This window comes from Mustela nivalis (assembly GCF_964662115.1).
Source record: "Mustela nivalis genome assembly, contig: HAP1_SCAFFOLD_1887, whole genome shotgun sequence".
NCBI lineage: Eukaryota > Metazoa > Chordata > Mammalia > Carnivora > Mustelidae > Mustela > Mustela nivalis.
The window spans coordinates 1-27,932 of NW_028134777.1; the positions used below are offsets into that span (position 1 = coordinate 1).

General features: G+C 40.5%; 2 protein-coding genes across 2 annotated transcripts in view; one reads left to right on the forward strand and one right to left on the reverse strand.

The window, feature by feature from the left end:
• Window positions 1-654: 654 nt before the first annotated feature.
• Window positions 655-26,350, reverse strand: LOC309858124 (adenylosuccinate synthetase isozyme 2). Its single transcript, XM_082750809.1, has 8 exons — window positions 25,860-26,350; window positions 13,862-13,964; window positions 13,014-13,082; window positions 11,104-11,154; window positions 4,272-4,338; window positions 3,897-4,004; window positions 2,865-2,946; window positions 655-821 (listed from the first exon to the last, which is right to left on the reverse strand). Exons 1-8 carry the CDS (start codon window positions 26,040-26,042, stop codon window positions 687-689), a joined length of 798 nt encoding a protein of 265 aa, XP_082606935.1. The 5' UTR covers window positions 26,043-26,350; the 3' UTR covers window positions 655-686.
• Window positions 26,351-26,837: 487 nt separating this feature from the next.
• LOC309858123 (cation channel sperm-associated auxiliary subunit epsilon-like) overlaps window positions 26,838-27,932 on the forward strand; it is a gene marked incomplete at its 3' end in the record, with an annotated part of 44,895 nt that continues 43,800 nt past the window's right edge. The window contains exon 1 of the mRNA XM_082750808.1: window positions 26,838-27,901. Coding sequence (XP_082606934.1) covers window positions 27,669-27,901 — 233 coding nt within the window. The 5' untranslated portion in view covers window positions 26,838-27,668. The remainder of the gene's footprint in view (window positions 27,902-27,932) is intronic.

The window sequence follows — 27,932 nt, forward strand, 5'->3', positions numbered from 1 at the left end:
CCAGACACTCTGCTTTCTTTCCAGATTCCACAGGCATATTATGGAGTCCAAAAATACATACCTACTGTAATAGAAATAATACTTTTTCTTTAATTGGTTTACTTGAAAGTCAAAAGCCAATGAAATGTCAGTAAGAGCTGAGAAAACTGACTTATCCTTTGAGATCATGTTCAGAGAGAAAGGCCAACAACCTAATGGGGCAGTAGCTGAAAGACATTAAAGCCTTAACTTTTTGAAGGTGGAAGAAAGGCCCTAATCCACTCAGAATCTTAGGCCCAGGGAGTTAAGCAGATTTCCACAGATCTTAGAATACAAATGTTTAATGACAATGTTTATTAGTTCTCGATATTTTTAAAAAAGGCTGAATTAAAGATCCTTCCACAGGACTCCTCTAATCATCTTAGTTTCAAGCAAACAGAACATGAACCAAACAATGAAATCAGTTTACAGAATCCTAAACCCACTGACCCAAATAGGGATTTCATTTTTCTAATAAACTTTAAAATGTATTATATGCATTGTGTATTCTACAATAGTGCTTAAAAAAAAAAAGATTAGAGGTGACAAATGTCCATCATTCCTAAATATACAAGCTAAAAGCCTTGTTTTAAAACCTGTAAAGGCAAACATTAATTATTTATACCCTAAGTACTTCAGGGCTGGGTTAAGCTCCGGCAAGTCATAGCTCACTTACCAAAATCAATATCTAAGAGTGCTGCATTTGCGCCTTCTACCAAGATTTTCTTTGGTGGTCCATGCAGGGCCTCGTAGAGGAAATAAACTCCATCTCTCACCATTGGTTTAATCCTTTCCATATAACCCTATAGACAGAGACAAAAGCCAATTTCAGTGTGTGCTAATAAGTTCCCAACATGATCGGTACAAGTAAAACTCGCCAAGTAAAATTCTGTGACAAAGCAAACTTAACTTGTGCAAAGATGAAGGGGGTTGGTGACGGCAGCCACCCTACAGTATATTTGGATTAGCTCTGGTGTCTCGTCTTGATTCTCCAGAAAAGAGACCCTAGCTCAAGATCAGTAGAGAAACCATGAAATTCAAAGGTTCTACGTTAACCACTGCAAGTGATGATGATGGCCTTCCATCCCTCAAGAACCAGCTCTCGGGAAAATAAAAAGAGCTGAGTATACTACATTGTGCTTTTATATTCTGGGAGGTATTTAAAAAACTGCATTTATAATCCACGTAACCAAGAGCTTTGAAACACGCATCCAGGGACTGCCAAAATGTTGGTGTGGGTCACAAGTGACATGGCCGAGCATGCAAACAGCGGTAACCGTTAATATTCTTTTGCCACAGTATTCCGTCCGCTACAGCAGCATCTCAGCAGCATTACTAGCAGATAATAGCAAATACTATTTTACACATGAGCATTCTAAAACTCTCACAAAACATATTAAACGTATTAATAATACTGCTTAATTCAATTAAAAATGTAATATAAACAAAAGTTCCCCCAAGGCCTAAAGTATAACTACAATAAAATCTAGTTTCAACCATGTTTCCTATTCAGCCAGTCTAATATGGAAATTCTACCATCCACTCATGAACTCACTGAACATGTTATATCCACACCACCCCCGCCCCTCAGCTCTAGCCTCTTGCTTATTATTCCTAGTTTAGACCTTTCGTTATGCCAGAAATGACCATGCCATTCACTGTGTCCCTTATTCCTTAAAGTGCTGATTTGATATCTACCACCTATTAAGAATCTTCTTCTCCAACTCTCTTCACAATTATTCATCTGCTTTACATTCCATGAAACATGGATAAAAAAGCCATATCCACACTTTAGTGCATAAATATTACCAAGTTGCCGGTAATAAATTTGAAATATTTGTTGCATGACAGAATGAAAAGAAGATGGCAGCCTATTCTAAGCAACGAGCAATACACTGAAATCTAAATACCCAACATTCAGACTCTTCCTTGGAGGTCCCCCACCCCCGCCGCTGCCCCTGCTTAAGGAATTTAGTGAGTAGATATGCTTAAGGTCTACAACCATTCTAGAATGGCATATGAGGTTTGTAAATTCCTATTCAGCTCTGGATTTCACGTTCATACCTATTTATAGAAGAGAAGAAGTAATAATCAGATACATAGGGCCCAGCTCGAAACACACCAAACATCAGGGACAAATGTGAGGTGGAAAGGGTAGGAGATTTGCCTCCTGACGAACTCAGGCACCACTGACACCTAAAAACAGCCACACGTGGACCCAACCTTTGGCCAATCACCTAGTTTGTGTTTTAAGACAAAGAGCTACAGACACTGGCCCCGTGGGGCATCCTTCCAGATTGGCCCAACTAGCTTTACAAGTTACCTCCTGCTGCCTGCCCCTCTGTTGATCTATGCTCCACATTGCTAGGAGGGATCTTTATTTAATACAAACCTAGTCTTTTTTCTGCTGAGAATTACTGAATAGCCTTTCATTAACTCCAGGATACAAAGCCAAACTCCCTATCACTGCGTATATAAGACCAATACAAGACCGTGAACTTCTACTCTCTGCTACCTACTCAATCTTTTCTTTCAGTCACATCATGTGAAGTGACTCAAACATGTCCTGTCCTTTTAGGTAGGCCTATATGCTTTCAGACTTAAAGAGGACAAGTAATTTGCTTTACTAGTTCTTATCTTCAATGCTTTACACATATCTCTGTGGCATTTATTATACTATAAATTATTTAACATATAACTTCTCATAGTGTAATTTCCATAAAGGAAATTAACACTCTATGTTCTTAATTCTTATGTTTGCAGGTCCTAATGCAAAACCTGAATGAATGAAAGGTCTTAGAGGCCAATCTGGCAAACACGTTTTAAAAAGGACATGAAAGCACTACCTTGAGTTTTTGTAATTCGCCTTCAATGTCGATTTCCAGAGTGGGGTATATAGATTTGTACTGGTTAGCCAGAACTTTGAACCTGAGAAACACAGATAAATCAAGACATTAGTTCAACTAAGAATAGTCCAAATAATATCATTCAATTCAAATGGTTTCTGTAGATAAGTGGTTTTCATAACAAATGAATCCCAAACTGAAGCTACATTCTAAGAAACAAAATCTAAACAGATCAATCATATAAATAATGATACACTCAAAAATAGTATTTTTAATTCAAATTTAGGAATACCAACAACATAATGTGTGTGTGGAAGATGAAGTGTGTGGAGGGAAAGGGAAGAACTTAAATCTGTAACAACACTTAAATCTGAATTATATTACACCGTGTGAAAAATAAATGGGGATGGTCTACATGATGCTTTTAAAAGAGACAGAGTTGTAAAGCCTTTGATGCCGACTGTTATTAAATGCAACCACCAAACTCTCTGTCACTGAGTCACCATAAAGTTTCGATGACATTAGGTTTCTCATGGAGATTTTTCTAGAGAGTAAGTGTCAATGAGGCAATTTCTATTTTTTAAGGTGAGTTTGGTACATAACAGTTCACCAGTACCTAAGAGCCTAATTATGTCTTGGTAGGGGTAAGGGGCAGGGGATCTCCAGAACTGAAAATCGGAGGATCAAGGCTCTAGGATGCGGTAACTCCACCAAAGCATCCCCTGAAATCTGTTTCTCAGCAAACCATTCCAAATCCCAATCCTTAAATATAATTTTGGCTTTGCTTTCTTTGAGTACTGGTAGGATATCATCATGAGGTTACTTTTCGTGAAGTTTAATTTGAAATTAAATAATAAAAATAACTTTACAGTCCAAATTAAACCAAAAAAGTCAACCACCATTGATTTTGCATCCTGGAATTGAAAAATTGCAATTTGAAAAATTCCATCCTAGAATACCAATTTGCATCCTGGATTTGAGAAATTCCAAAAACCCCATTTGCTCTTTCACTCTAAAAACCAAGTTAGTTACCTCTCAGAGAAGCCATCAAAGTCAGAAACCAGATCACACATCCGCAGTCCACTCCGAGCAGCTTTGGAAGAATAAACTGGGCCAATGCCCTTTTTTGTGGTACCCAAGCTTAAAAATAAATCAGAACAAGCTTTGAGTTAGACAAGAAAGTTGGAGTTCTTGTGGTCAGATCATCACATCGAATGAAGGTACTTTGACTATTTTCTGTCTTTGCTATTTTCTATAAGTTTAATTTCACAATCCTATTGATTTTCTCTAGAATCTAAATAGGATATTCTAATAATTTTTCTTAAGCCTCTGGCCTACAATTTAAACATTAAGGTCTGGATATGCTTAAACTGCACCAAAAATAAAAACAAAAAAAAAAACCCCTACTTTTTTCCTGCTTGTTCTTGTCTCTGTTGCTCCTGGATACCATCAGCGGCTTGATGAAAATCGAATACTGAGGGGAAGAAAACCAAATCACAATTGTTGTCAAAACAAAGGTATTACAGGAAGAGCAAAACATACTGCATTTTGAATTACTTAAGCTATAAATCCCTTAGCCTAATTTCTTCAGGACTAATCAAATGGATGCATTTTATTTCTTTAAAAAGATTTATTTATGGGGGAGGAGACAGAAAGAGGAAGAGAGAGAGGGGGCATGAGCAGGAGGGGCAAAGGGAGAGGGAGAGAGGATCTCCACCAAACTCCACGCTAAGTGTGGAGCCGACGACCTGAGCTAAAACCACGAACTGGGACTCAACCAACTGTGACACCTGGAACCCCAAGTGTATGCGTTTTAAAAAGCAGCAGCGATGGTGGGAGCGAAGGTTTAGGTATGCCAACAGATACACGAATAGGGAAATATGCCCGATTGTTCATTCCTACTAACTGCAACCTACGTTGTGGTTTTAGGAACGGTCAGTAAGAGGGTACCGCACAATTCTGTGAAGTTCAGTTTACTAAGATACCCTCTTTTCTTCAGCTTCTACCCTCCAGACATCTCTGGGTTATTCTGCCATTTCTCTCTCTCTCTTTCTCTCTCACCAGTCTCTCACGAGCTTCCACTGTCTCCAGCCAAAACTCTAGCCAACTAATGAGGGTGCATATTTCCACTCCTGGACATCTCAAACTCATAATTTTTAATGCAACAAAGCCATCTTTCCAAGACACAAATCTGATGTCACTACCCCCATGCCTTTAAAGGTCAATGGCTTTCTATTGCTCGAAAGAAAAAGACAGGATAATTTGATGTGGCCTCTGTGCAGAGCTAGTACACTCTTTCATCTGGGGCCCCCTTTCTGCCCTTGGGTCAGCCGGACAATCTTCCGTAGCCGAGGCTACAAGGCAAACCCTTCCGCCTGAATGTGCCTTTTCCTGGGCCTGGACGCACAAGCGCACTCACGCCCACATGCTCACTCTCTCTCACCAGTATTTTATGAGTCTCGGGACCATGTCAGTTAGCTTACCAGTTGATTTCCTGAGCCTACAAGTTCTCAAATATTTAACCGACTGAGTAAATAGCGACTTTATGGGACAGGCAGGCCTAGAATTTGGTCTTCAAACTTTTTTTTTTTAAGATTTTATTTATTTATTTGACAGAAATCACAAGTAGGCAGAGAGGCAAGCAGAGAGAGAGAGAGAGAGAGAGAGAGAGAAGCAGGCTCCCTGCTGAGCAGAGAGCCCCATGTGGGGCTTGATCCCAGAACCCTGGGAGCATGACCTGAGTCAAAGGCAGAGGCTTTAACCCACTGGGCCACCCAGGTGCCTCTGGTCTTCCAACTTTTAACCAAGGCTTCTTTTGTTTAAAAAAAAAAAAAAAACCTTATGGGAATATCATTTACGTACCATAAAATTCACCCACTAAGTACAACTGGATCATTTTCCCATACATTAAACCATGGCTTCTTTTTGCTAATGATTGCTACTGTACCCAGTAAGTTGAAATGTATAAATTTTAAACAGAATGACTGTTATGAGGTTCCTAGAACTAGTGGTGGCATGTTTAAAAGAATTATTTGGCAATGCCAGAAAACTAATGTTGTAGTTATAGATGTTGAAACTGGGGGAAAAAAAAAATCAAGGAGATCAGACCTTAAGCCATCGTCTGATCAACCCCAGCCTCTAGGATTTGATCCTAAAGCCTTTTTTGCCCTAAGTTCCTTTTCTGAGACACGGCAGAATTGACAAGGCAGTCCTCTCCTCTGCCTGGCGAAGTTAATAAGCACAGACTAATGGGCTTCCTAGTGGTCTCATGGGGAGTTCCAACACTTCCTACACTAGTTGATCACAATATAGAAACTAGATTTTTATTGTGTGATTTAAAATTATCCTGTAAATCACTATCTGTTCTCAGTGTCACAGAACTGGGTGACATCCTTAAACTACAGTGGCCTATCGTACACCTCAAGATATTTACAGGAATGTGCAAAGCACTATTACTTGTGATAACTCAATATTGGAAATGACTCAAAGTTTCATCCATGGTAAAAATGGATAAACTGTCCCATATTCATAAAAGGGGATATACGGGGACACCTGGGTGGCTCAGTTGGTTAAGCTGCTGCCTTCGGCTCAGGTCATGATCCCAGCGTCCTGGGATCGAGTCCTACATCGATCGGGCTCCTTGCTCCGCAGGGAGCCTGCTTCTCCCTCGGACCCTGCCTGCCACTCTGTCTGCCTGTGCTTGCTCTCTCTCTCTCTCTCTCTGACAAATAAATAAATAAAATCTTTAAAAAAAAGGGGGGGGAATATACGATTCAGCAATGAAAGTAAGACACTGCTTCATTTAATAATATGGAGGACTCGAATGGGCATACTGCTGCTGAGTGGAAGTCAGACACAACAGAATACATAAATGTGTGATTTGTATAAAATTCAAACACAAATGAAACCAATCTATGATGAGAGAACAGTGGTTACCCTTAGTGAAGGCGCCTAGATAATAACTAGGAAAGGTTATCAGAGAAGCTTTTTTTTAAATGGAGATATATAGACATACAACTTTAGTTTCAGGTGCAGAACATAATGACTGGGTATTTGTCTATACAGCAAAATGACTGCCACAGTAAGTTTAGTTAACATCTAACACCATAAAAAGCCACAGATTTTTTGTGTGTGTGATGAGAACTTTTTTTTTTGTTGTTTTTCTTAACTAGGCTCCATGCCCAACGTGGGGCTTGAACTCACACCCCTGAGATCAAGACCCAAGATCGAAAGCCGGATACTCTCCTGATTGAGCCACCCAGGTACCCCATGCTGAGAACATCTATTATCTTAGCAACTTTCAAATAATGCCATATGGTATTATTAACTAGAGTCACCATGCTGTCTAGGACATCTCTGTGACTTTTTTACCCTGTAACTAGAAGTCTGTAACTTCTGACCACCCTCACCCGTTTTGCACACCCCTACCAACTGCCTGTCTCTGGCAGTTACCAATGTGTTCTCCCTGTCTTTGAGTCTGTGGGGTTTTGGGGTTTTCTTGCTCAGAACTGCCCGGACTATTCCACTTCTTTGTAGTTCCATACAAGTTTTACGATTGCTTGTTTTACTTCTGTGAAAAATACCACTGTAATTTTGAGAGAGATTGCACTAATCTGTAGATTCCTCCGGGTAGTACAGACATTTTAACAATACTAATTCTTCCAGTCCCTGGGCACAGAGTATCTTCCCATTTATTTGAGTCTGACTTAATTTCTTTCATCAGTGTCTTACAGCTGTCGAAGTTTAGGTCTGTCACATGCTTGACTAGCAGAGCAGCTTTTTCAGGCACGAGAAAGGTTCCGTATAACAAGGTAGTTAGTGGCGAAAGGAGTAAAATACTATGCACTTACTGGGCATTTTGCTGTATTGTGTGCTATGTTAAAAAGTTTACTTATTTCTAACAATAGCTATCATATACAATAGGAATTAATTTATTGTCATGCTCCTAATTCAGTATATACCTTATAGCCTTCCTTTCTCATCTACTTTTGAGGGGCCAGAATAGTTCTTAAGAAGCTGTTTCATTAAATTCTGACCTTGCTAGTCAGTTAGGACAAAAACTGAGATGCTGGAGGAAGCCATTTCTTTTGAAAGAGAAGACATTTTACATTGAAGTATCTGTTTTATCTTCTATGTTCAAATGAGTTACAAAGGCACATGGCAAATCACAAGTAAATGGATGATGGAAAGCAGGTAAACCATATTTTTTAGAAGTTAATTTAGTACCTTGTCACAGAGCTAATGGTTTTTAAGTTTTTCTAGCCCCAGGGAGCTATTAGGGAAATCAACACAATTGCTTTCATAAAGCTCCGTCATGACATGGAGCCTTAATACCTCCACCAACACTGTTTTTGAGAGAACAGTTTTTGTGTGAAGTTGCGTTGAATATCTTCCATTTTCTATATTGAGGACAAAAAATGCTGCCTTAGGGACTCCGTTTAATTTTTATAAAAGATTATTACGCATGTTCAATAGGTAATTCATTAATACCATCTTTTTTGGTTATGATCATGAAGTTTTATTAACACTATTAATGCTACACCGTATGAACGTGTCCACTGTGCGCCTCAGTACCCAGAGTCCCCACTGCGCTGACTTCGCCCATCTCCTCAGGTCTTCTTTCCTCAAAGTGTTTTTTGGTTTTTGTTCTTTAAATTGCGGTCACTTACCGTGAGATCTACCCCCTGAACAGATTTTTAAGTCACAATACAGCACTGTTATCAACAGTCTCGGCGTTGTACTATGTGTCTCTGGAACCTATTCATTGGTCATCACCTTCAGCAGATGCTGTGAACGTCATCTCCATAGTGAAATGTCCCCAGCCACTTTATCTCAAGTCATAGATTACCACCCGCCTCCTAGAGACTGCCAGATGGTCCACGGGGCTCCTTTCTCTTCTTGGAACTCATCGCTACGTGCCATGGCACATTATCACACGTTCATCTCATTTATGATGTCTCCCCCTACTATACTATAAGTTCCACTAGGAATTTTCATTGGTCTTTTCTGAATCCTTGGGGCCCACCACCATACCAGGTACCACACCAGGTCTTTCATCAGGGAACTGTTGAGTCAAAGGACAAACCACCCAACAACCTGCATTTCATATGTTTAAAAAAATTTGAAGTCTCAGCCACTTCTTTGGTCTCTTTCCCTCAACAAGGATCTCTTATACCACAAATTCTGTTATGCGTTTCAATGAGACAGGGCACAATTATAATAGATAGTTTCTTGCGTACTTGCTAAAGTATGGTAATTGTAAAAAACCGGCTAACAATGGACTCCTTCTTAGATTTCTCTGTAAGGAAACTGGCTGTTCAAAGCAAAACTATTAAGAACACATTATAGAGCTTATTATGATGTGGACATGAAATGTAGGACAATAATGACACAAGGGACTGGAAGAGGGAAACTGAAACATTTTCTTCTAATAATCTTGGGTTATGGGGCACCTGGGTGGCTCAGTGGGTTAAGCGACTGCCTTCGGCTCAGGTCATGATAGAGTCCTGGGATCAAGTCCCACATCAGGCTCCCAGCTCCACAGGGAGTCTGCTTCTCACTCTGACCTTCTCGAACCCTCTCATGTTCTCTCTCACTCTCTCTTTCTCAAATGAATAAATAAAATCTTAAAAAAAAAAAGCTCTGCTGGCTATATTAATATCGAAGTAAGCTTTGATATTAAGGAGTATTAAAGAATAAGGAGTATTACTATAGAAAAGGAGGCCATTTCATCATGATGAAAGAGTTAACTCATCAAAAATGTAAATTTAAATACACATGTAATCTACCTGAGCTTCAAAGCAAAAATTGACAAAAGTTGAAAAGAAAAATAGACAAGTCCTCAATTCTTGTTGGAGGTTTCAACATGCCTCTTTCTAGGTAACTGACAGCAAGCAGGAAAAAAATCAGCTAGGACACAGAACAACTCTACTCAAAAGAACACGCATTCTAAGTGCATGTAGAACACGAACCAAAACAGACCCTGTGCTGGGCCAGAAAACAAGTTTCAACAAATTTAAAAAGATGGAGATCATACATAAAGTATATTCTCTGTCTGCAACAAAATTAGAAATAAGAGAAATCAGAAAAATCATCCAATATTTAGAAATTTAAACATTTCTCAATAACTCATAGGTCAAACAGAAATCACAAAAACAATATCAAATATTTTCTACTGAATGGAAATAGACATACAAAATGTCAATATTTGTGCAATGTAGCTAAGGCAGTGTGCAGCTTTAAATGCTCACATAAAAAAAAGAATGGTCTGAAGTCAATGATCTAGTAAGCTTCTAAAGAGGTTAGAAAAAGTGAGTAAAACATGTCAGTCCAGAACAGTTTACTTCAAAGAAGTTATTTTCTTGCATTACTGAGGCTACGCACAGACTTCCAGCCTCTGACTGTTATCTGGAGGCACGGATACTTAAAAACTTTGATGGGCTACTCTTTTTTCGCTGTTTTTTAAATACAAGCAGGCTCCATGTCCAGGGTGGAGCCCAATGTGGGACCTGAGCTGAGGTCAAGAGTCAGACCCTTCACAGACCGAGCCACCCAGGTGTCCCTACTGGTGCTGCTCTTAAATGGGGGTCAAGGCTAAAACCAGAGTAGCCACTGACTCAGGGGACACCCGTACTTAATTACAACGGAAGAGTTTATATCAGTCCAATCTCTCTACCCAGGTTATTGTCTCGATAATTAAATATTCCATCACCTCAGATAGGAGAGTAATAGGGAAACAAACTTCAAATTTGTTAGTGGGGCTGAAATTACCTTGGGAATCCAGTTTGCTCTAACTAATCGTGGAGGAGAAGGCTACTCTGAATAAAGTCTGGACCATTGAAAAAGCTGCATTATTACATTTAAGACACAAAGAGTTCACTCATTAATTTGCCAGAGAGCAGACCTGCTTTTACATAATTAATGTGCAAATAAATATTTTGATGCGGTGTATTTTATAACAGAATTAGAGATGTCTTGTGAAATACTGCTTTTATGACTCATTTGGTTAGCTAATTCTTTCTTCAGAAATTGATAAAATTGGGGCTAGTTAAGGACTAGGTTCCACAGAAGACCAAAAAAGAAAAAAGGAAAAAATTACTAAGATTTCATGTATTTGGAGCCCAATATATAGTCCATGCTATTTAGTATTCACTAGAATTAAAGAAAAACTGGCTACTAAATGCTACCATGTGACAAGTTTCTGACAATAAAACAGTTAAATGCGTTATGTGCCCCTTACCAATATGAGCTCTGTCAGATATGATAAGCCTTTTTTCCCAGCCTTCCAGACCTAGAGAGGAGAAAAAAGATACAGCATATTAAACACTTTGTATAATATCTCATTTCTTTAGAAATACAATGTTTAAAAGTGTTTTTCACAGAAGTCATCACTTACACATCTTGTCTTCCATATAGGAAACATGTTAAATATGAATTTTCTCACCTGTCATTCATTATATCTACACTCATTCACTTATTCTGTCTTTTTAAATATTTTATTCTAAACAGCTCCAAATGTAAGCCAACCAAATCCACATAAAATACTTCAAAGAATCCAAAAGCAAATGGGAGGAAAAGGTCATTATTGTTAGAGGCAGGGGAGGGGTAATTAGCTGCAGAGCAGGAGGAGAATTTCAAGAAATGGGTTAATTTGGGGACCAGCACCCTTTCCCAAAAGACAATTATAAATAGGTGGGATTAAATGAAATAATAAAGTGTTCTCACTAATTCCTCCAAAGCACTATCAACCACCGACCTTACTACAACGACTTATAACATGATATACACATCTCCCCGTTTAGCTGTGAATGCCTGAGAGCAGGGACCATGAATGTTCAGAGCATGGGGCCTATCATCCCATAACTGTTCAAACTACTGCTGAATGAATAAATGGATCCAAATGGATATGTTTCTTTAAAGACAGTGCCTTAGTGAGCTACATGCATTCTAAGAATAAGCTGCGAGGCTCTAAACATTTTCAAAGCTAGTATCTAGATAGTAAAACTTCACTGTTAATTTTGATAATATCCAAAGATGTGTCTCGAAAAGAATTCCTTATCAAGAGGAAGTGCTAAGAATGAAACGGGAATCTCAAGCCTCCCCCTCTATTGCTGTTTCTGACATGTGAGTACGTTTTCTAAAGTTAGCTTCAGGCCTATTATAAAGAAAATATTACAAAGAGAGTAAAGCAGATTCAGCTGGTAAGACAGGCCAAAAGGAAAAAGAAAGGAGGGCAAAATTTTTAAAAGGGGATTTAGGAGAACAGAGGGCAACCTGGGAACCAGCTGACCAAATTCAAAAGTAGCCAACACCGAAGTAAAAAATGCAGAGGACAGCAGAGATGGTAGGAGGGCAGGCAGGATTCCGTGCGGGCAGAGTTATTGCTACGAACACTTGAGGTTGGGTTGTTGCTTTTGAACCTGAACAATGAACTTTCACAACATAATGAGTCTGAGTATTTTAAATAGGAGCCAAGCTAAAGGGAAACAATGCTTTTCCTCAACTGCGTATTATTTGCATGACCAAATCCCCCACGAAACCCTAGCAAGGCAGCCAAAGTGAATGTAAACAGCCTTCCAAAGACCCAAAAGAGATTACTAGGAAGGGCAGGAAATGAAGCCTTAAAACACACTTTTTTTTGAGGAGTCGGAAGTCAATACCTGTCCTAGAAGAAGCATTTCCTTCATTTGGAAGGAGGGAGGTAAACACCCCCTTATATCCCTGGGCTCTATAACCAACACAAACAAGACTGACTGACCCGGTGTGCAAAGGGGACCTCACTGGTTTCCTGACTCAGGAAGTTAATGTTTGGTTTGGGAGATGGGGACACAGACTTGAGCACAAATGACAAAAAGAACTCGGGAATCTCTGAGTCTCACCGCCGGTGGAGAGTAACCCCAGCAGCCTACAGACACTCTGCGGATGACCCAGGTGTGAAAAGTCCGGGCTTACACAATGACCGTATTATGTGTGTCTTTTGTTGGAAATACTGATTAAAATGAATACAATTTAACTGAAAAAGCTGCCCCACAGCTTTAACCAGCAATTTTAAAGTACAAGACCAAATGTTAACTTTGTCTGACATGAGATCCCGGTGCAATTTCCAAAAAACAAACTAGTCTCTAAGCAAAGTGCTCATTCTCTCCATACCTTTTCCCTTTTGGACATTTTTCTCTGCTTCCTCAAATAATCCAGGAAGATGAATTACCACACCATTTCCTAAAGAAAAGCAAACAAATCCCAACCTTAAATATCTATACTTATAATACAGACATTTACGATAACCCTCCCCTAGAATAGTGTAAAAATGAAGACTTTGACAAATGGGACATCTGATCAAGGGAGTTACCACAGAAATGATTCCAGTTTTAAACAGTAGTGTAATGTAAATACATAATACATAGAATATACATTATTACAGAATATACTAATATTACATTCAGTATAATTTGAAATTTCTTTAAAACAAAGTAAAACTGATCTTTTGAAAGAACCAAGTTGCGTCGTTTTAGGCAAATGGAACAAAGTTACAGCAGACACTAAATCAAGGCCTTTCAAATTAGGGAATCATATCCTATTACTGATGAAAAAGTTAATTTAGTGGGTTAAAAGTGATTAGCATTTTTAAAGATTAAAAACTAGACGACTGCAGATTGCATCATGTTATAAGGGTTCAGAATCGATCCACAAAACACCCCTTTTATTGCTCACTGAGCATCAGTGTTTGGAAAGCTAACCTGATGATCTAGTTTATAAAATTAAGATCGCCAATGACAGTTAAACACAAATTACTCCAAAAAGTATTAGCGTTAAAAGACAGAGTTGTAAAATAGCCAGTAAGGTATATTCCAGAAGGTACCAAGGTGAAGACTAACAAGGGATCAATGAATCATTTGAGTAGTGAGAGATGAACTCAGCTCAGATAATGAAAAATGAACACAATTATCAACTGAGGGAAGGGGGGAACGGAACACAAGTGGTTCGGTTCATACACTTACCAATGAATGCAGTAACATTTGGGTTAATTATTCCACTGGGCAAAAGATGAAAATCATATTCCACGGAATCTACAACAACTGTATGGCCAGCATTATTTCCTCCCTGAAAGTATAAGACGGGAAAATTGAACCTGACCATAAATATGACGAGTAACGTATCTCCAAAGCGAATTAATCATTTCTTCCTAAAATATCAATATAACTTAAGAAAACCCAAGTATGTATCTCCCACAAATACATATTCTTCAGAGGCTTCACGTTATTTTGGCTACCCTCTCTTCTTTCCCCATCACAGTACCCTGGAGTGGTTTCTTTTCTGACAGGAACTACGAAACTGGGGAATTCAGGCTTCTGGAACGTTGACGGACATACACCCTCTTAAAAGAAAAAAACGTGAAAAAAGTACAGGGAACAATATTGTTCTTGTTACTCTCTAGGACATGGATAATATTTTATCTAAATGTAGAAAAGTCCCTAAATTAGGGGCACCTGAGTGGCTCAGTGGATTGGGCCTCTGCCTTCGGCTCAGGTCATGATCTCAGGGTTCTGGATGGAGCCCTGCATGGGGCTCTGTGCTCGGAGGGGAGCCTGCTTCCCCCTCTTTCTCTGCCTGCCTCTCTGCCTACTTGTGATCTCTGTCAAATAAATAAATAAAATCTAAAAAAAGAAAAGAAAAATCCCTAAATTAGAAAAGACGAATCTAACCAGTTACCCTAAGTCGATGTAAACATTGACGTAATTCCCATTGTACTCAGAGTATCAAGCAGCTCTGTGCCCTGAAATTTGTATTTATCAGCTGGGAAATTTCCCAAGGAACTTTCTCAAATATTAGCTACCCCGAGACTCTAATTTTTTTAATTTATGAGTCAATCCTGTGAGTCTGTTTGGTACCAATCCCTGAATCCACTCATTTCTGGGTAAAATAATATACTGGGTCAAGGTATCCCTAAGCGGAGAAACATACTATAAACCCACAGTGAAACTTCCTGAAGCTCAGGCCTAAAATGGTCAAGAAGAAGCAAGATATGAAGTCGGGTTCTAAAAATCAGGTGCACAGCAGATGGATCAAGTGACCAGATAATTTTTCTATTTTTAAGTTTAAAAAACACAGAAGAAAAACCAACCGATTATATGCCTAAACTTCTACACTTTCACAGTCACAAAAAGTTTAAAGCAAACAAACTAGGAATATATTTGCAACAAATAAAAACCTTAACATCCTGGCTGGACTTTTAAAAAATTCCAATCGAAATTACGTCCCTTGAGAATGTTTGGTTTAACTTTATCCCATGGCTATTTTTGACAAGATGAATGTTATTTATTTTTTACCAAATCATCACCAACCAGGAATTCCCCCCCCCCAAAAAAGCCAGAAAACAGGTCCTGCAAAGGAAAAAAAAAATCATCTAAAAAGTAAATGACTATTTAGACTGTGTTTCGCACAGATACAAGGCAAAGAATTCCTCACTTAGAGACTAGTGTATGACGGGTGTGAAAAAGACCGCAGTGGGGACCTGAAGTCTGGAAAACAATGGGGGGATGGCAAGCAATACCTCCTTGCCTCGACACACCAACAGGATCAGTGACTATTTCCTTCCTATTTATTTTTTAATACGAAATATCTGCATATAATACAGAAGGCACAGACGGGACACACAGTGACGTCTGCCTCATGCTCCTTCCTCACCCACCCTACCCGGCTCCAGGCCAGCCAGCTGCCACCAGTTTTTGGTGTCCTTCCCGAGGGAATTCTGCATAAGCGAACAGGTATTTGCATGTTGTTTTATTCCACACATACAAGTGGCAGCAAACTACATACTCCTGGGCAGCTTGTTTTTATTAAGCAGATCTGGGCACACATTCCTCACCCTGCAGCCAAAGCACCTCCTCCTTTTTAACAGCGACACTGTCCTGCTACTCATAAGGACACGGAATTTATTTACCTGGTCCCACCAAAGAGGCAGCCCGGTTGTTTGCAACCTTTTGTCGTTATAAACAATGTCACAGTACACTTCCTGGTGCACACTTTATTATTACTTCACACGTGTGCAAGCTTATCACCAATTCTGATAGACTCCCAAGATAAAAATAACTCAGGACAATTCTTACTTGTTTTGTTGTTGTTGTTGTTGTTGTTGGTTTTTAAGATTTTATTTATCTCACAGAGACAGAGATCACAAATAGGCAGAGAGAGGAAGGAAAGCAGGCTCCCTGCTGAGACCCTGCGATCATGACCTGAGCTGAAGGCAGAGGCTTTAACCCACGGAGCCCCCCACGCGCCCCCTTGGTTTTCAAAGAGTATCGTTTACTCTATCCCTCCTACCAATATTGGCCTTTTTATCAGGACTTTTTATGATTTAGGAAACCTCCCACAAACTTCAGGAAAAATCTTTTCAGAATATGAAGCTCATTAAAATTTCTTGAGATCCTATGAAGATGCTAAATTCTAAATTGTTGTAAATCACTAAATCTCATAAATTTTTACTAAATTGCTAAAGCATTAGTAATTTTCCACAAAAAAACCCAGTCAAGATTATTTCAGCAAAATCATTTTATTGTTTTATTTTTTGTTATTTTATTGTTTCCATCATTTGCTTAAGATAAAAAAAAAAAAAACCACACCATAACTTTTGAGAAGACCTTTGAAGTAAGTCTCCCTAATTTACACAAAATTATTTTTATAGAGATACCAACATATATCTTTTGCTGAAACTATTATTAACTCAGTGGTGCTCAATTATGATCTTATTGTGTAACAAAACCCTACTTTGATATTTTACCGAGATAGGCAGCACTGGTGGCAGTAACCATAATAAAGACATGTTTCTTTCTGTGACGCAGGTGGTTGTGAACTGAGTTGTTGTGACAGATGATGTTAGGGGGATAAACTGCCTTAATCTGTAAATTCTTCCAAGTTTACAGGTGGTGGTTTGGGCTAGAAAAGTTCACTGCAAAAGGCTTGAATCACTTTACTGAACTGCTGAGCTCACTCCAACATTAACCCACCCCTTCAATAACCAATGTCGTATAAGGCTTACTATCTGATTAAAATCTCATTTAAATTCTATTTTGTTGAGCAAGAAAATATGGTTAAATATACCCAGAATAACGCTAGATTATCCTATTAAGGAGCTAGGGAAGAAAAATGTAAGTGTGCTTCTTAATATAGCTGGTCATTAGTGCCCTAAGGGGAAATGGGGGTATGACAGCTTCTAATCTTAAAACACACAACCTGTAGAAAAAAGATTCTCGAGGTGAAAAAAAAAAAAAAAAAAAGATTCTCAAGGTGAACGGAGAAGGAGCTACTAAGGAGATTCTTACAAGGCAATCTATACATGAATTAAGTTTAGGATACAGCCATGTTTTACAAAATGCAACAGACGAAGCTTCAAATTTGAAGTGTCTATTTAGATACTAACATAAAATATTTATATTCTATACGTGGAATATACAAAATTCACCTTGGGAGCTCAGGCATTTGTCTCCGAACATAGATTATACTGGTCCAAGGAGAGGTCACATGCGTTAGCAAACAGCAAAACAAGGTTTCGACAGGAACACCGTTGCCAACCACCGCCTCACCCACCCACCCAAGCCTTCCAGTGAATTACAAGGGCAGAGTCTGAACCACTGGTTCCACATTCGTGATCACCCTGCCTCTCCCATGAGCAACTCTATGAGCGGGTGCCAGAGTAAGCAGCAAGAACGCATATATTTAATCAGGATTAATAATTCTTGTAAGTAGCACTGGGGAGGCCAGATAACTATATAAATGTTAAGACAAAATAATTTCTTGCCTACTTTTAAGAGGAACATACCATTTGCTTTTCAATGCAAAATTTCTGCAAGACAAACTTGATAAATTATCCCTAATTTATATAGTACTAATCATGTGTTCAGGTTATCAGTTAATATAACTACCTCGTTCTGTTTTGCTAAATACCCATAACTCATGATCCCAGTCACTCATGTAGCATTTAACACTTAATTATCAAAGTTGTATGTTTTATATTATGTAACTAAAAACACAGAATATTGTGGACTAGCAATTAATGTTGTTTTCCAGATCAATCAGATCAAAAGAGAAAGGTTTTTAACTATTCAAAATTTTTAATATTTTTATTTGAAATATAACTTCTCAAACCCCAAGAAACAAAAGACCAGCATGAACCCAAAGTGACCATATTACATGGCAACTTTCTTTAAAGAAAAACACAAGTTTATAATATCTTACTGATGACCAAATACCAAGAATAAATACAAATTCATTGTATTAAAGAATAAATTAAAAAAAAAAATCCCAATCACATCTCACGAATCACAAAACATCCCCTAATTTGGTATTTATTTTACTCATTTTCTTTGACTATTACTGTTACATCAGGATTAAATGTAAAAAAAAAATTATTAAATAAGCTTTTTAATGACCAAGAAAAAAATGTCCCCATTGACAAATTAGAAGATGATGATGGGGTGAAAAAAGAAAAAAAAAAAAAAGAAGGAACTAAAATTCTATGTTCTCAAAGCTTAAAAAAAAAAAAAAAGTCAAAGTTTCTGGAGTATACTTTTTCATTTTTTTAAACCACTACTGAGATAGTTCATTTTCATTGTTTTATAGTTAAAATAATAAAAACCTATTTAAATTCCAAACATTCCTCCCTCAAGAAAAACCCTAGGTCAAACAGTTAAGACTATTAGCAGACAATTCACAAATAATAACCCAAAACTACTATCTCCTCCTTCCGTATTTTCCTATCTGAAATTAACTCTAGTTCAGCCATACCTTTTGTGTGTTCAGTCCCATTTCTTTCCCTTCCTCCCTCCTAAACCCCTTATTTTGCAAATCATAGTAATCATTCCCTCTGGCCACAGTAATTGATCCAGACCTGGAAACTTGATCTAACCTAAGCCAGAGACAAGCTCCTCCCCTCTAGGAATTTGATTTTGAGAGCAAGGAAGGCAGTTAGTTTAGGGACACCCTGCATTGAGCGGCGGGGGCGGGGAGGCTGCCAGTTCTGGCTGCTGAGATCCCAGGAGCTGCCTTTACCTAAGGCCGCTCTGAGGACTGACCACCCAGCTCCTGCCTCAAACAAATCCCCATTTTGCTTAAGATGGTCTCTCTCCATTGCCTGCAAATAAAAGAATCCAAATGATTCACAACACAAACTAACTGCGACATAATATGTATACAGCTGGCTCTCTAAAGTTCACGTCTTGGCCTGGTGATAAACTGAATATAAAAAATTATTAACTTCCAAATCTTAATAGTTATGTAGTTCAGAACAAAACTCTCAAACAGTACAGGGATGATATAATGGTATTTAGTTATTTTGTAACTGTTCTCAGCTATGTACTTAGCAATTTGGTTTTAAGCTTAAGAAAGGTCGTTTTCTTTCCATGGCTTGAGGAACCTCTGGTTCTGAGGGAACCAGAAGCTGTCAAGCTGAACTCTAGAATTAAAGTTTGGATCAGGAAATGCTGATATGTGCAAGTTTCTAATTGAGAAGCTCCAAGGTCCAGGGGAGATTAAAAAAAAAAGAAGAAGAAGAAAGAAAGAAAGAAAGAAAGAAAGAAAGAAAGAAAGAAAGAAAGAAAGAAAGAAAGAAAAGTTTGGAAGGGAATGAATTGACATTGGTCTGCAAAAGTAACTACTTAGAAAAAACCCAACAACAAAAAAAGTGACTCATGCTTGTTAACTCAAGTTTGCTATTAGGTCGTCCTTTACTGCAAACTATGCTGTCTGCCCCGCCCCAATTTCCTGCTGTGATCCAGGAGTTAAAGACGAGTCCACAGCCTCCTGCAGGGTTACAAACTCCGACAATGGCATCTCTGCCAGCAACGGTAGAGGCCCAAGTGTCCAGGGCTAACAATCTCATGCACACGGCCGGGAGGCATTTCTCAGGCCACTCAGGCCTCTAAAATGGTCTATGTGTCTTCTCTTTGTCCTTTCTGCTCTGAATACATGAACACTCTATTATAATGACGGAGCTCTAAGTGAACATCTGTCAAGAACAGTGAGTGCTCTGGATTACGGCAGAGAGCCGCAATGCCTCGGACCCCACGCCTCAGAACTATTCCAGCCACCAAAACAAGGGTCCCCAATTCTGGCCTAGAGTCTTCAAGCATCTTAGAAACCTAACAATCTTTTGAGACAATGCTTATTACCTGTGCTGGTTTCTTGGTAAAGAGCTGTGTCTGTTTTTCTAGGTGAAACATTTCACTATTCACCAAAACTAAAACACTTGTTAATCCACAGCAATAAAGTAATCATAAACAAGATGTCTGTTCTTCTTCTTCTTCTTTTTTTTTTTTTAAGATTTTATTTATTCATCTGAGAGAGCCAGAGAGAGACAGAACAAGCAGCAGGGAGTGAAGAGGGGGGCCTGCAGCAGGCCAGGGAGTCGGAGGACCCTCATGACTGAGCCAAAGGCAGATTCTCAACCGACTGAGCCACCCGAGTGCCCCAAGGTTGACTATACTTTATGAAAAGTTGTGTAACTGCAATTAGCTTGTGATTTCAAAGTAGCACAGGTTAAGTTACCACCAGTAAGCTGAACAATTAATCTATTCAACAGTAACCAGATACACTAGATAGGAAGAGAAAACATATACAGGGTATCTGAATTTCTTTTTTGCAAAGACATCCAAGCATACTTCTCAGTTATCTTTTAAGGCTTTAAGATACCCACTTTACATTATTACAGTTAACTTCCAGTTTCATACACAGATAAATACACATGACGAAAAGCTTTGTGGACGTTTTTAGGTCCAAATCAAGAAGCTTTTAGACTCTAGGTACCTAAATCTAATATACACACTTACTAAACCAGGGTCCCAGAAGGGAAGATCATACATGCAACCAAAAAATGCATAAACCAAAGATGTGTGATGCAGCTCTTTGTAAATGCATGATTAAAAACTCACCTAATCATTATATTTATAAAAACATTTTCTTAAAAACACACTGAAATTAAACAGCAGATTTCAAGTAAAAAAAAAAATTCTCATAAATAAAATGTTTCCTTTAAAAAGGTTTTTAAAAGCTTAATACCAAAAAAACCCATTTTTAAAAGACAAAATCCCATTTTTAAAAGAATTCTATTATACTGAATTAAATATAATTAAAAGTTCAATGCAAAGAACCAACCCATATTGGAGCCAAAGTAGCCCTGGGAACGGTCTACTATTTACTCTTCTCAGTTGCTGTTTGCCAGGCAAACTAAATACCTCAAAGTCCCTTTTTCCACTGGTAAAATATTCTAAATAGTTACCAAGCTTCACTTATTGGTATGTAGCTCATCGACAGGGATCTTTAGTGTCAAAATATAACAGTTCCCCAAAAGATAATAGACTTAAATTTGTATCCAGTTATAGTAAACTATTACCTATTTTTCAATTTACCATTTCACCCTAGATTTGTTCTGGGCAACAGTCTGTTCTAAAGATAACTTAAACTTAAAATTACCCAACTAACTGACCCAGTCCCACCAAAATTAAAGGAAAAAAAAATTGACCAGATACCACTGAGATGACGTCATTATTTAAAAATATATGCCTCAAAAGTAGAGAAAATATATTTTTTAAAGAATTATGTATCACCTATACTTTTATATACTACTGTACCATTACATGCAAATGAGAGGATTTATAGATCATGTATATCAATAGAATAGGCTTAAATAGTGAACAACTTGGGACATCCTCATTCAACTTTCAGATCTACTGCCCTCAGCAGACAAAAACTATTTACTAGAATTACACGGCATTCGACTATACTAAGGAAATACACACAGATACAAATATCAGTTATCTATTTTCAGGCAGATACAAGAGATAAGACTTTAGTATAATCTACTAAAGCCTTTGAACATAATGGCACAATATAGTAAGTATTACTTAAAATACTAAGTAACAAGTATTAATTCAATAAATGCTGGGGATTCCACCTTAAAATCATGCCATCACTCAGTTAACTTGTCCAAGGAGATGTTAAAATAATCTACAGGAAAGGGTTAAGCTTCTGGTTTCAAAAAAATTTCTAGAGGTGATCCAGTCACCTAATAAGTATTTGTGGAGTATTTACTTCCTCTCTGCCTCACAGAGCACTTGATGCTATGGAAAAAGACAACAACAAAGAATTAAGTCCTCTTTTTGAGAAAACTTCTAGCAGGGAAAACACAGAAATCCAAGAAAGCAAGATTTAACCAAGTACACCACACATTGGTATACAATTCTGTACTTGGGAAATACTATGAACCCAAACAAACAAAAACAAAAAACAAAAACAACTCATAGTCAGGGGCACAGAAAACAGCAATTATTTTAAACCTGGAAGAATGACTTACCTTAAACCCTAATTCTCTACCATCTTCCAAATTACAGGAAGTGATCTGGGAGGTAATTTTAGCTGTAGAAAGTCAAGGCATTACATAACACTTTAGTTATCCCTTTTAAGTTATCTCTCAGTTTTTCTGATTATTCCAAGGAGAAAGTCTCAGTTTGCTGCTGTTAAGTCTTTTACACTTTTCTTTCTTTCTTTTTGGACTTAGCTGGTTTCAGAGCCTTCTGTGAATGCCAGCATCTAACCACAAGTTAACGTTTTTTTCATTGTATTTACTACACAGCAAGCTTTTTATATATATAACAAGTGACAGAATAGACTTTCCCTTTATAATTAATTTCAGCTAATATTTTCTCTTTATATTACTTTAAAACCTTGCGGGGGGAGGGGGGACACCAAGAAATGAAATACTGTTCTGGCTATTCCCAATCACAGGCAACTTCCAAGACTACCATGTTTGCTTTCCAGGTGAACACTAAGTAAGCCCTCGCTTAAGAAGCAGTAGAAAGTGCAACAGTTAAAATCTCTGTAGTTTCTACTCAACAAAATAAAATAAACTATAAGTTTACTTTGGAGGATCTGGCGGGGAGGGGGAGACAGCAAGAGGCCTCCTAACAAACCTACTTTTAAGCTGCCAGAAAGGGGCTTTCCTCTGCCCATACCTTAACTCTTTGAAAAACCTGTACCAGTATCCTTCTCCACCCGACCTTGGCAATACTTGCTTATGTAGCAGTCATCCAGTAGACTGTAAGCTACTTGTGGGCACAATCCCTGCATTTTAAACTTCTTAATTCTGGGGCCAAGCAGTTCCGTAAGACTATCACCTGTAGATCCTCATTATGTGATTGCTGGATAAATGAACTAGGCCTAGAGTCCTATACTTCTTTGTCTTGAAAGACATCAGTTTAAAATTAAGATGTTTCTAGTGATTGTCCTTTGATGCAAGTTCTATACACATATTTATGGGTCTAGAGAATTTACCAAATTATAAATAACTGCATAAAAATCCTGAATTTGAAATATAGACCTTAAGTGCACCAATGATGAAAATGCCACTATCTTTGCATCTACTCTTTCCAAAAGGCATTTGATATATTAAAATATCCATTTAAGTACAATGTCAGTTTTTCTTTTAAAAACTTTATTTTGGGGCGCCTGGGTGGCTCAGTGGGTTAAGCCGCTGCCTTCGGCTCAGGTCATGATCTCAGGGTCCTGGGATCGAGTCCCGCATCGGGCTCTCTGCTCAGCAGGGAGCCTGCTTCCTTCTCTCTCTCTCTCTGCCTGCCTCTCAGTGTACTTGTAATTTCTCTCTGTCAAATAAATAAATAAAATCTTTAAAAAAAAAAAACTTTATTTTGGAAAAAATTTCTTATGATTCTGTTGTTAAACTATGGATACATTATACGTATACCACTGCTCAAGAAACAATGTGTATAAAATTTGAGTTTGGGGCATAAATATGACCAAAAACACATATTAAACTCCAACAAAGTAACTGTTTTCAGTAATACACAAAATTTAAATGATCAAACAAGGCAATTCAAGCTTAAAATATCTTCTCAAATGTTGACTTACCCCAGAGTTCTACACACACTAAGAATTTCAACATTCAGTAGTTTTCAGTTTTATAAGCCAGGAGAACTTCATTAAGAAGTCAGCTTACTAGAGCTGGCCAATTAATATAAAGTGAATCATAAGAGATACGCTTCAATCTATTCATTCTGTGTCTACTTTCACTAACAAAACTAGTAAGAATCCTTCTAATGATGAGTTCTTAAAGGGCACCAGCATATGAAGATTTTAGAATTATATAAAGTTTGCAGGAAGTTGAAGTTTACAGGAGAGGAAAGTCTGCCTAACAGGTTTGCTCTAACGTTCCTCCTCTATCTTGAGTTAACAGTTTAAAGCCAAACTTGGCTCCTTCTCAATGACTTCTCTCTAGGCTTCCCAAGGGCATCAGATGAGATTGGTCCATGACCTTCTTCAAGAGGACATGCATGATAACATTGTAACATCTTCTCCAATCTACAAACTAATTCCACTATTTTTCAAAGAAACATTCCAATTGAGAATCTTTTAGAATAAATGCTACTGACCGTTATATTTCCCAAACCTTCTTACAATCCATAATGTAATTCAGACTAAGTATTAATATTTCCAGAAAAGGAAGAGCTCCGGAACGACATGGAAGGGGACAAACAGGCCCAGTCTCTCTCCCTTTTTACCCAACAAGAGTTAGGTATTCTCCTACTTCTTTCCCTACAGCATGGCCAGATCTGATTTTAATACAAAAGCGGGGTGAAAATTGACTTGCAGAGCAATTCCTTAGGCAATGTTGGGCAGGACTTCAATGGAAACAAGCTTAGAAGTAAGATACGAAGTCATGTAAGTATGTCTCCAGAGAGGTGGAGGGATAGAGATCCAAAGGTGGGGAGAGGTGGTGGGGTGGTAATACTAGGAGGCAACACCTATTTCAGCTAAGAAATGGGCAGGGAGTTTCTGCATGCCAAAAAAAAAAAAAAAAAAAAGACAAATCAGAATCTCTGTATTTAGCTTTTTCTGTGAGTGTGATTACCTTTGTTCCTGCGTGCTCAGAATGATAATCAGTTTCAGGTGAATAGCCTTCAATCCAGCGGGCCTACTAACTTGTTAGAACATATACAGCATGGCATCCTCATTGTGCCATGTTCATGAAGAAACCCTGTCGCGAGGTAAACAGCAGCTCGTTTCAGACATATTACAATTTGTTTTGAAAGTGGTTATTGCTCAACTAGTTCGAATTTTGAAATTGGTAATAGTTATCTAAGAGCCTTTACAAAAGCGTAGCCTAGAGGCTGCTTCAAAAGCAAGCGACAAATAGGAAGAAAGCTTACACTGAAAACCACGTGTCTCCCGGTAGGAAGTACATTACCAATCCATTTCCCGAAAGTTCACTTTCCATGTGAGCGTAACAATGTAAATATTTCTAAGCACCAGATCTGACATCCACGTATTTACTTGCCTCACTCGCAAAAGAGCTGGGATTCTCTCCTCTGGGACCGACGAGTAAAAATCATCTACCCGTAATATCAATACGCGGAATACGGAGTCGAAAACCCGGGCCATTAACCGTCCAAAGGCGGGGATGGGTTCTCATGTCAACAAAGTGGACCGGAGGCGGCAAAGGTCTGAACACCGGGGGCCTGCAGGTGGGGGATGGCGAGAGGCTTTTCGGGCGCGTCGGAACAATCCAGTCCCACTTGGTCTCGCTGGGTGGGTGGGCGATTGGCGGGAGGAGGGGGCTCGCGGCCGCGAGGGGTCTCCGCCCGGAGTCGGGAGCAGGCCTCTGGCGGCAGCTCCTCCAACCCAGACCGTATCCCACCCCCACCCCCGCCCCAAGCTCGGGGCTGGGCACTGGCCCCCAGACGGAAAACTGCTACTCCCCGGGCATCGCGCATCTCTCGGGGACTCCGGGTCCACCCTGGTTTCCTCCAGCGCCACCGCAACCCTCAGCCCAGGACCTCAGGTCAGGGGTCTCTGACCTCCCGCCATTTCTCCACGTCGCCGCAGCTCCGAGCGGGAGAGAACCTCAAGGTGACACCTTCTTTGGGACGATGGATCCAGGTTCCGCGCCCGCGCCCTCGGGCCCGGCTTCCCGTCACAGCCCGGTCGCCTCACCTGGCAGCGGCACACGATGTCGGCGTCCTGCGCCAGCAGATCCACCACCTTCCCTTTGCCTTCGTCGCCCCACTGCGCGCCCAGCACCACCGTCACCCGGTTCCCCCCGGGCCGCGCCCCGGGGCGGCCACAGTCGCCGTTGGGCAGGGAGGATGCCGCCGGGTTGGTCTCGGCGAACGCCATGGCTCCAGTGACGCGAGGAGAGCCCGAAAGAGACGCGGGCGACGACGAGTGCGCGAACTGAACCGCTCTGCGGCCGCCAGCCACATGCGGAGGAAGAAGGAGCCAGAGGCCGGCCCCGCCCCCGCCCCCGCCCCCGCCGGGCCGCCACCCTCCAGCCAGGCCCCGCCCCGCTCTCCGCCACAGCCCACTCAAGGGGCGACCATGACTGCCCCGCGCAGGCCGGCAGCCGCAGCACCGCCCGCAGGAAGAGGCCCCGGTGGCGGCAACCGCCGCCACCCGGGACCGAGGCCACGCCCCTTCCGCAGCCCGGCGCGCCACCCCAGAGCGAGCCCCGCGAGCGGAAGGGGGCCGGGGCGGGGCCTCCAGCGCGCTTCGCCTCGACGCCCCGCCTACCTGCCCTTCTCCCGCTTTTCAAACCGGAGAGGCGCGGAGGTGCGCGCTCGAGCGTCGCACTACAACTCCCGGCATGCAACGCCCTGGGCCGAGGCGACGTTTTCTGGTGCCATGCTGGTTGTCGTGTCCAGCTCACCCTCTCTGAAGGCGTTTTCAAATTATTTTTTGACGACTTGTTTTTATTAAGGGTAGGGGTACTGTGTGCCAAGCACAAAGGGTGGTTCCAAACTACAAATGGGATGGAGTGGAAACGTACAGATTTAGAACTGGGAACGAAAGGTCTACAAGTAAGAACAGAGGGGGCACGGGGGTCGAAAAGGGTGTATTCCAAAGTGGAGCAATAGAGGACCCTGGAACCGAAAATCTGAACTGAAAACCCTTCTATTTTACACATTAGTAACAGAGGCTCAGAGGGGGAGGAGGGCAACAGTGATGTATCGTTTGTGCCAAATCCTGGGATGCACTTCGTGCTTTTCAATCCCACAACCATGTAAGTAGTACTACCTTACCCTTATTTTACAGGACTTAAAAGTGGGAATATCCGAGTCACATTAAATTCAGGGTCTACTGCATATACATCATATGCACACAGTCACGCTCTCTGACGAACCTCGGGCGTACTGTAGTATGACACCGGTTTTACTCCATGCTTCGTTGTCGGTGACCATGGAGGACCCACTACAGACTATGCAGGTCCTGGGCCCTGAGGACGTAAAGAGGAGCAAAGATAGAGTTGCAGCACTCAAGGACTCCGATTGTTCGGTCCACCCACAAATAAACAGATAAGTGATAACAGTATGTGACGGTTTTGGTATTTGTTTATTTTGGCTTCACCACAAGATTACAGACCCCTTCCTAAACCAGAGAGCGGTCCTATTTCTTTGTACCCAAGTGCGCCAGGTGGGTTGGCCCTCAGGGAGGCGCTCGGTAAGCACCGGTTACTGCTCGCGTCCGGCGAACTTAACCATTTACGGAAACCTCACCTGGAAAAGCACGAACCAGACTACGCTGTTTGTTATCGCAGTACTGATACACGGTCACAACGAAAATTTGGGCTCAGATACCGCAACTTAAAAGCTTCACCCTCGTTCAGCCAGGGATTTTCCGAAGTGGTTTTGCTGTCTCATCCCAAAACAGCACGGTTTCTGCCTTTCCTCAAGGCGGGTTTATATTTTCGACTCTGACCGACTGCGACGTTCCTGGGAAGCCAGGTAGCGGCGCGCGCTGGCACGCATGCGCACACGCAGTCGCCTTCGCGGGCGGGGACAGCCCGCCCCGCCCCGCCCCGGGGCGCGCGGACCCCCAGCGCCTCCTCCGCGGGTCCGGCGGCGCCCCCCGAGAGCGCGCGCGAGGCCGGGGCGGACGCGGCCGGGGCGGTTGGGCGGAGGCTGTCCGGGCGCCATGTCAGCCCAGGGAGTGACGGTGCTGCTGTCGTGGCTGAGCTGCTGCGGCTGGGCCGTGTGGAGGTAGACAGACGCCAGGGGCGCCCCGCAGCAC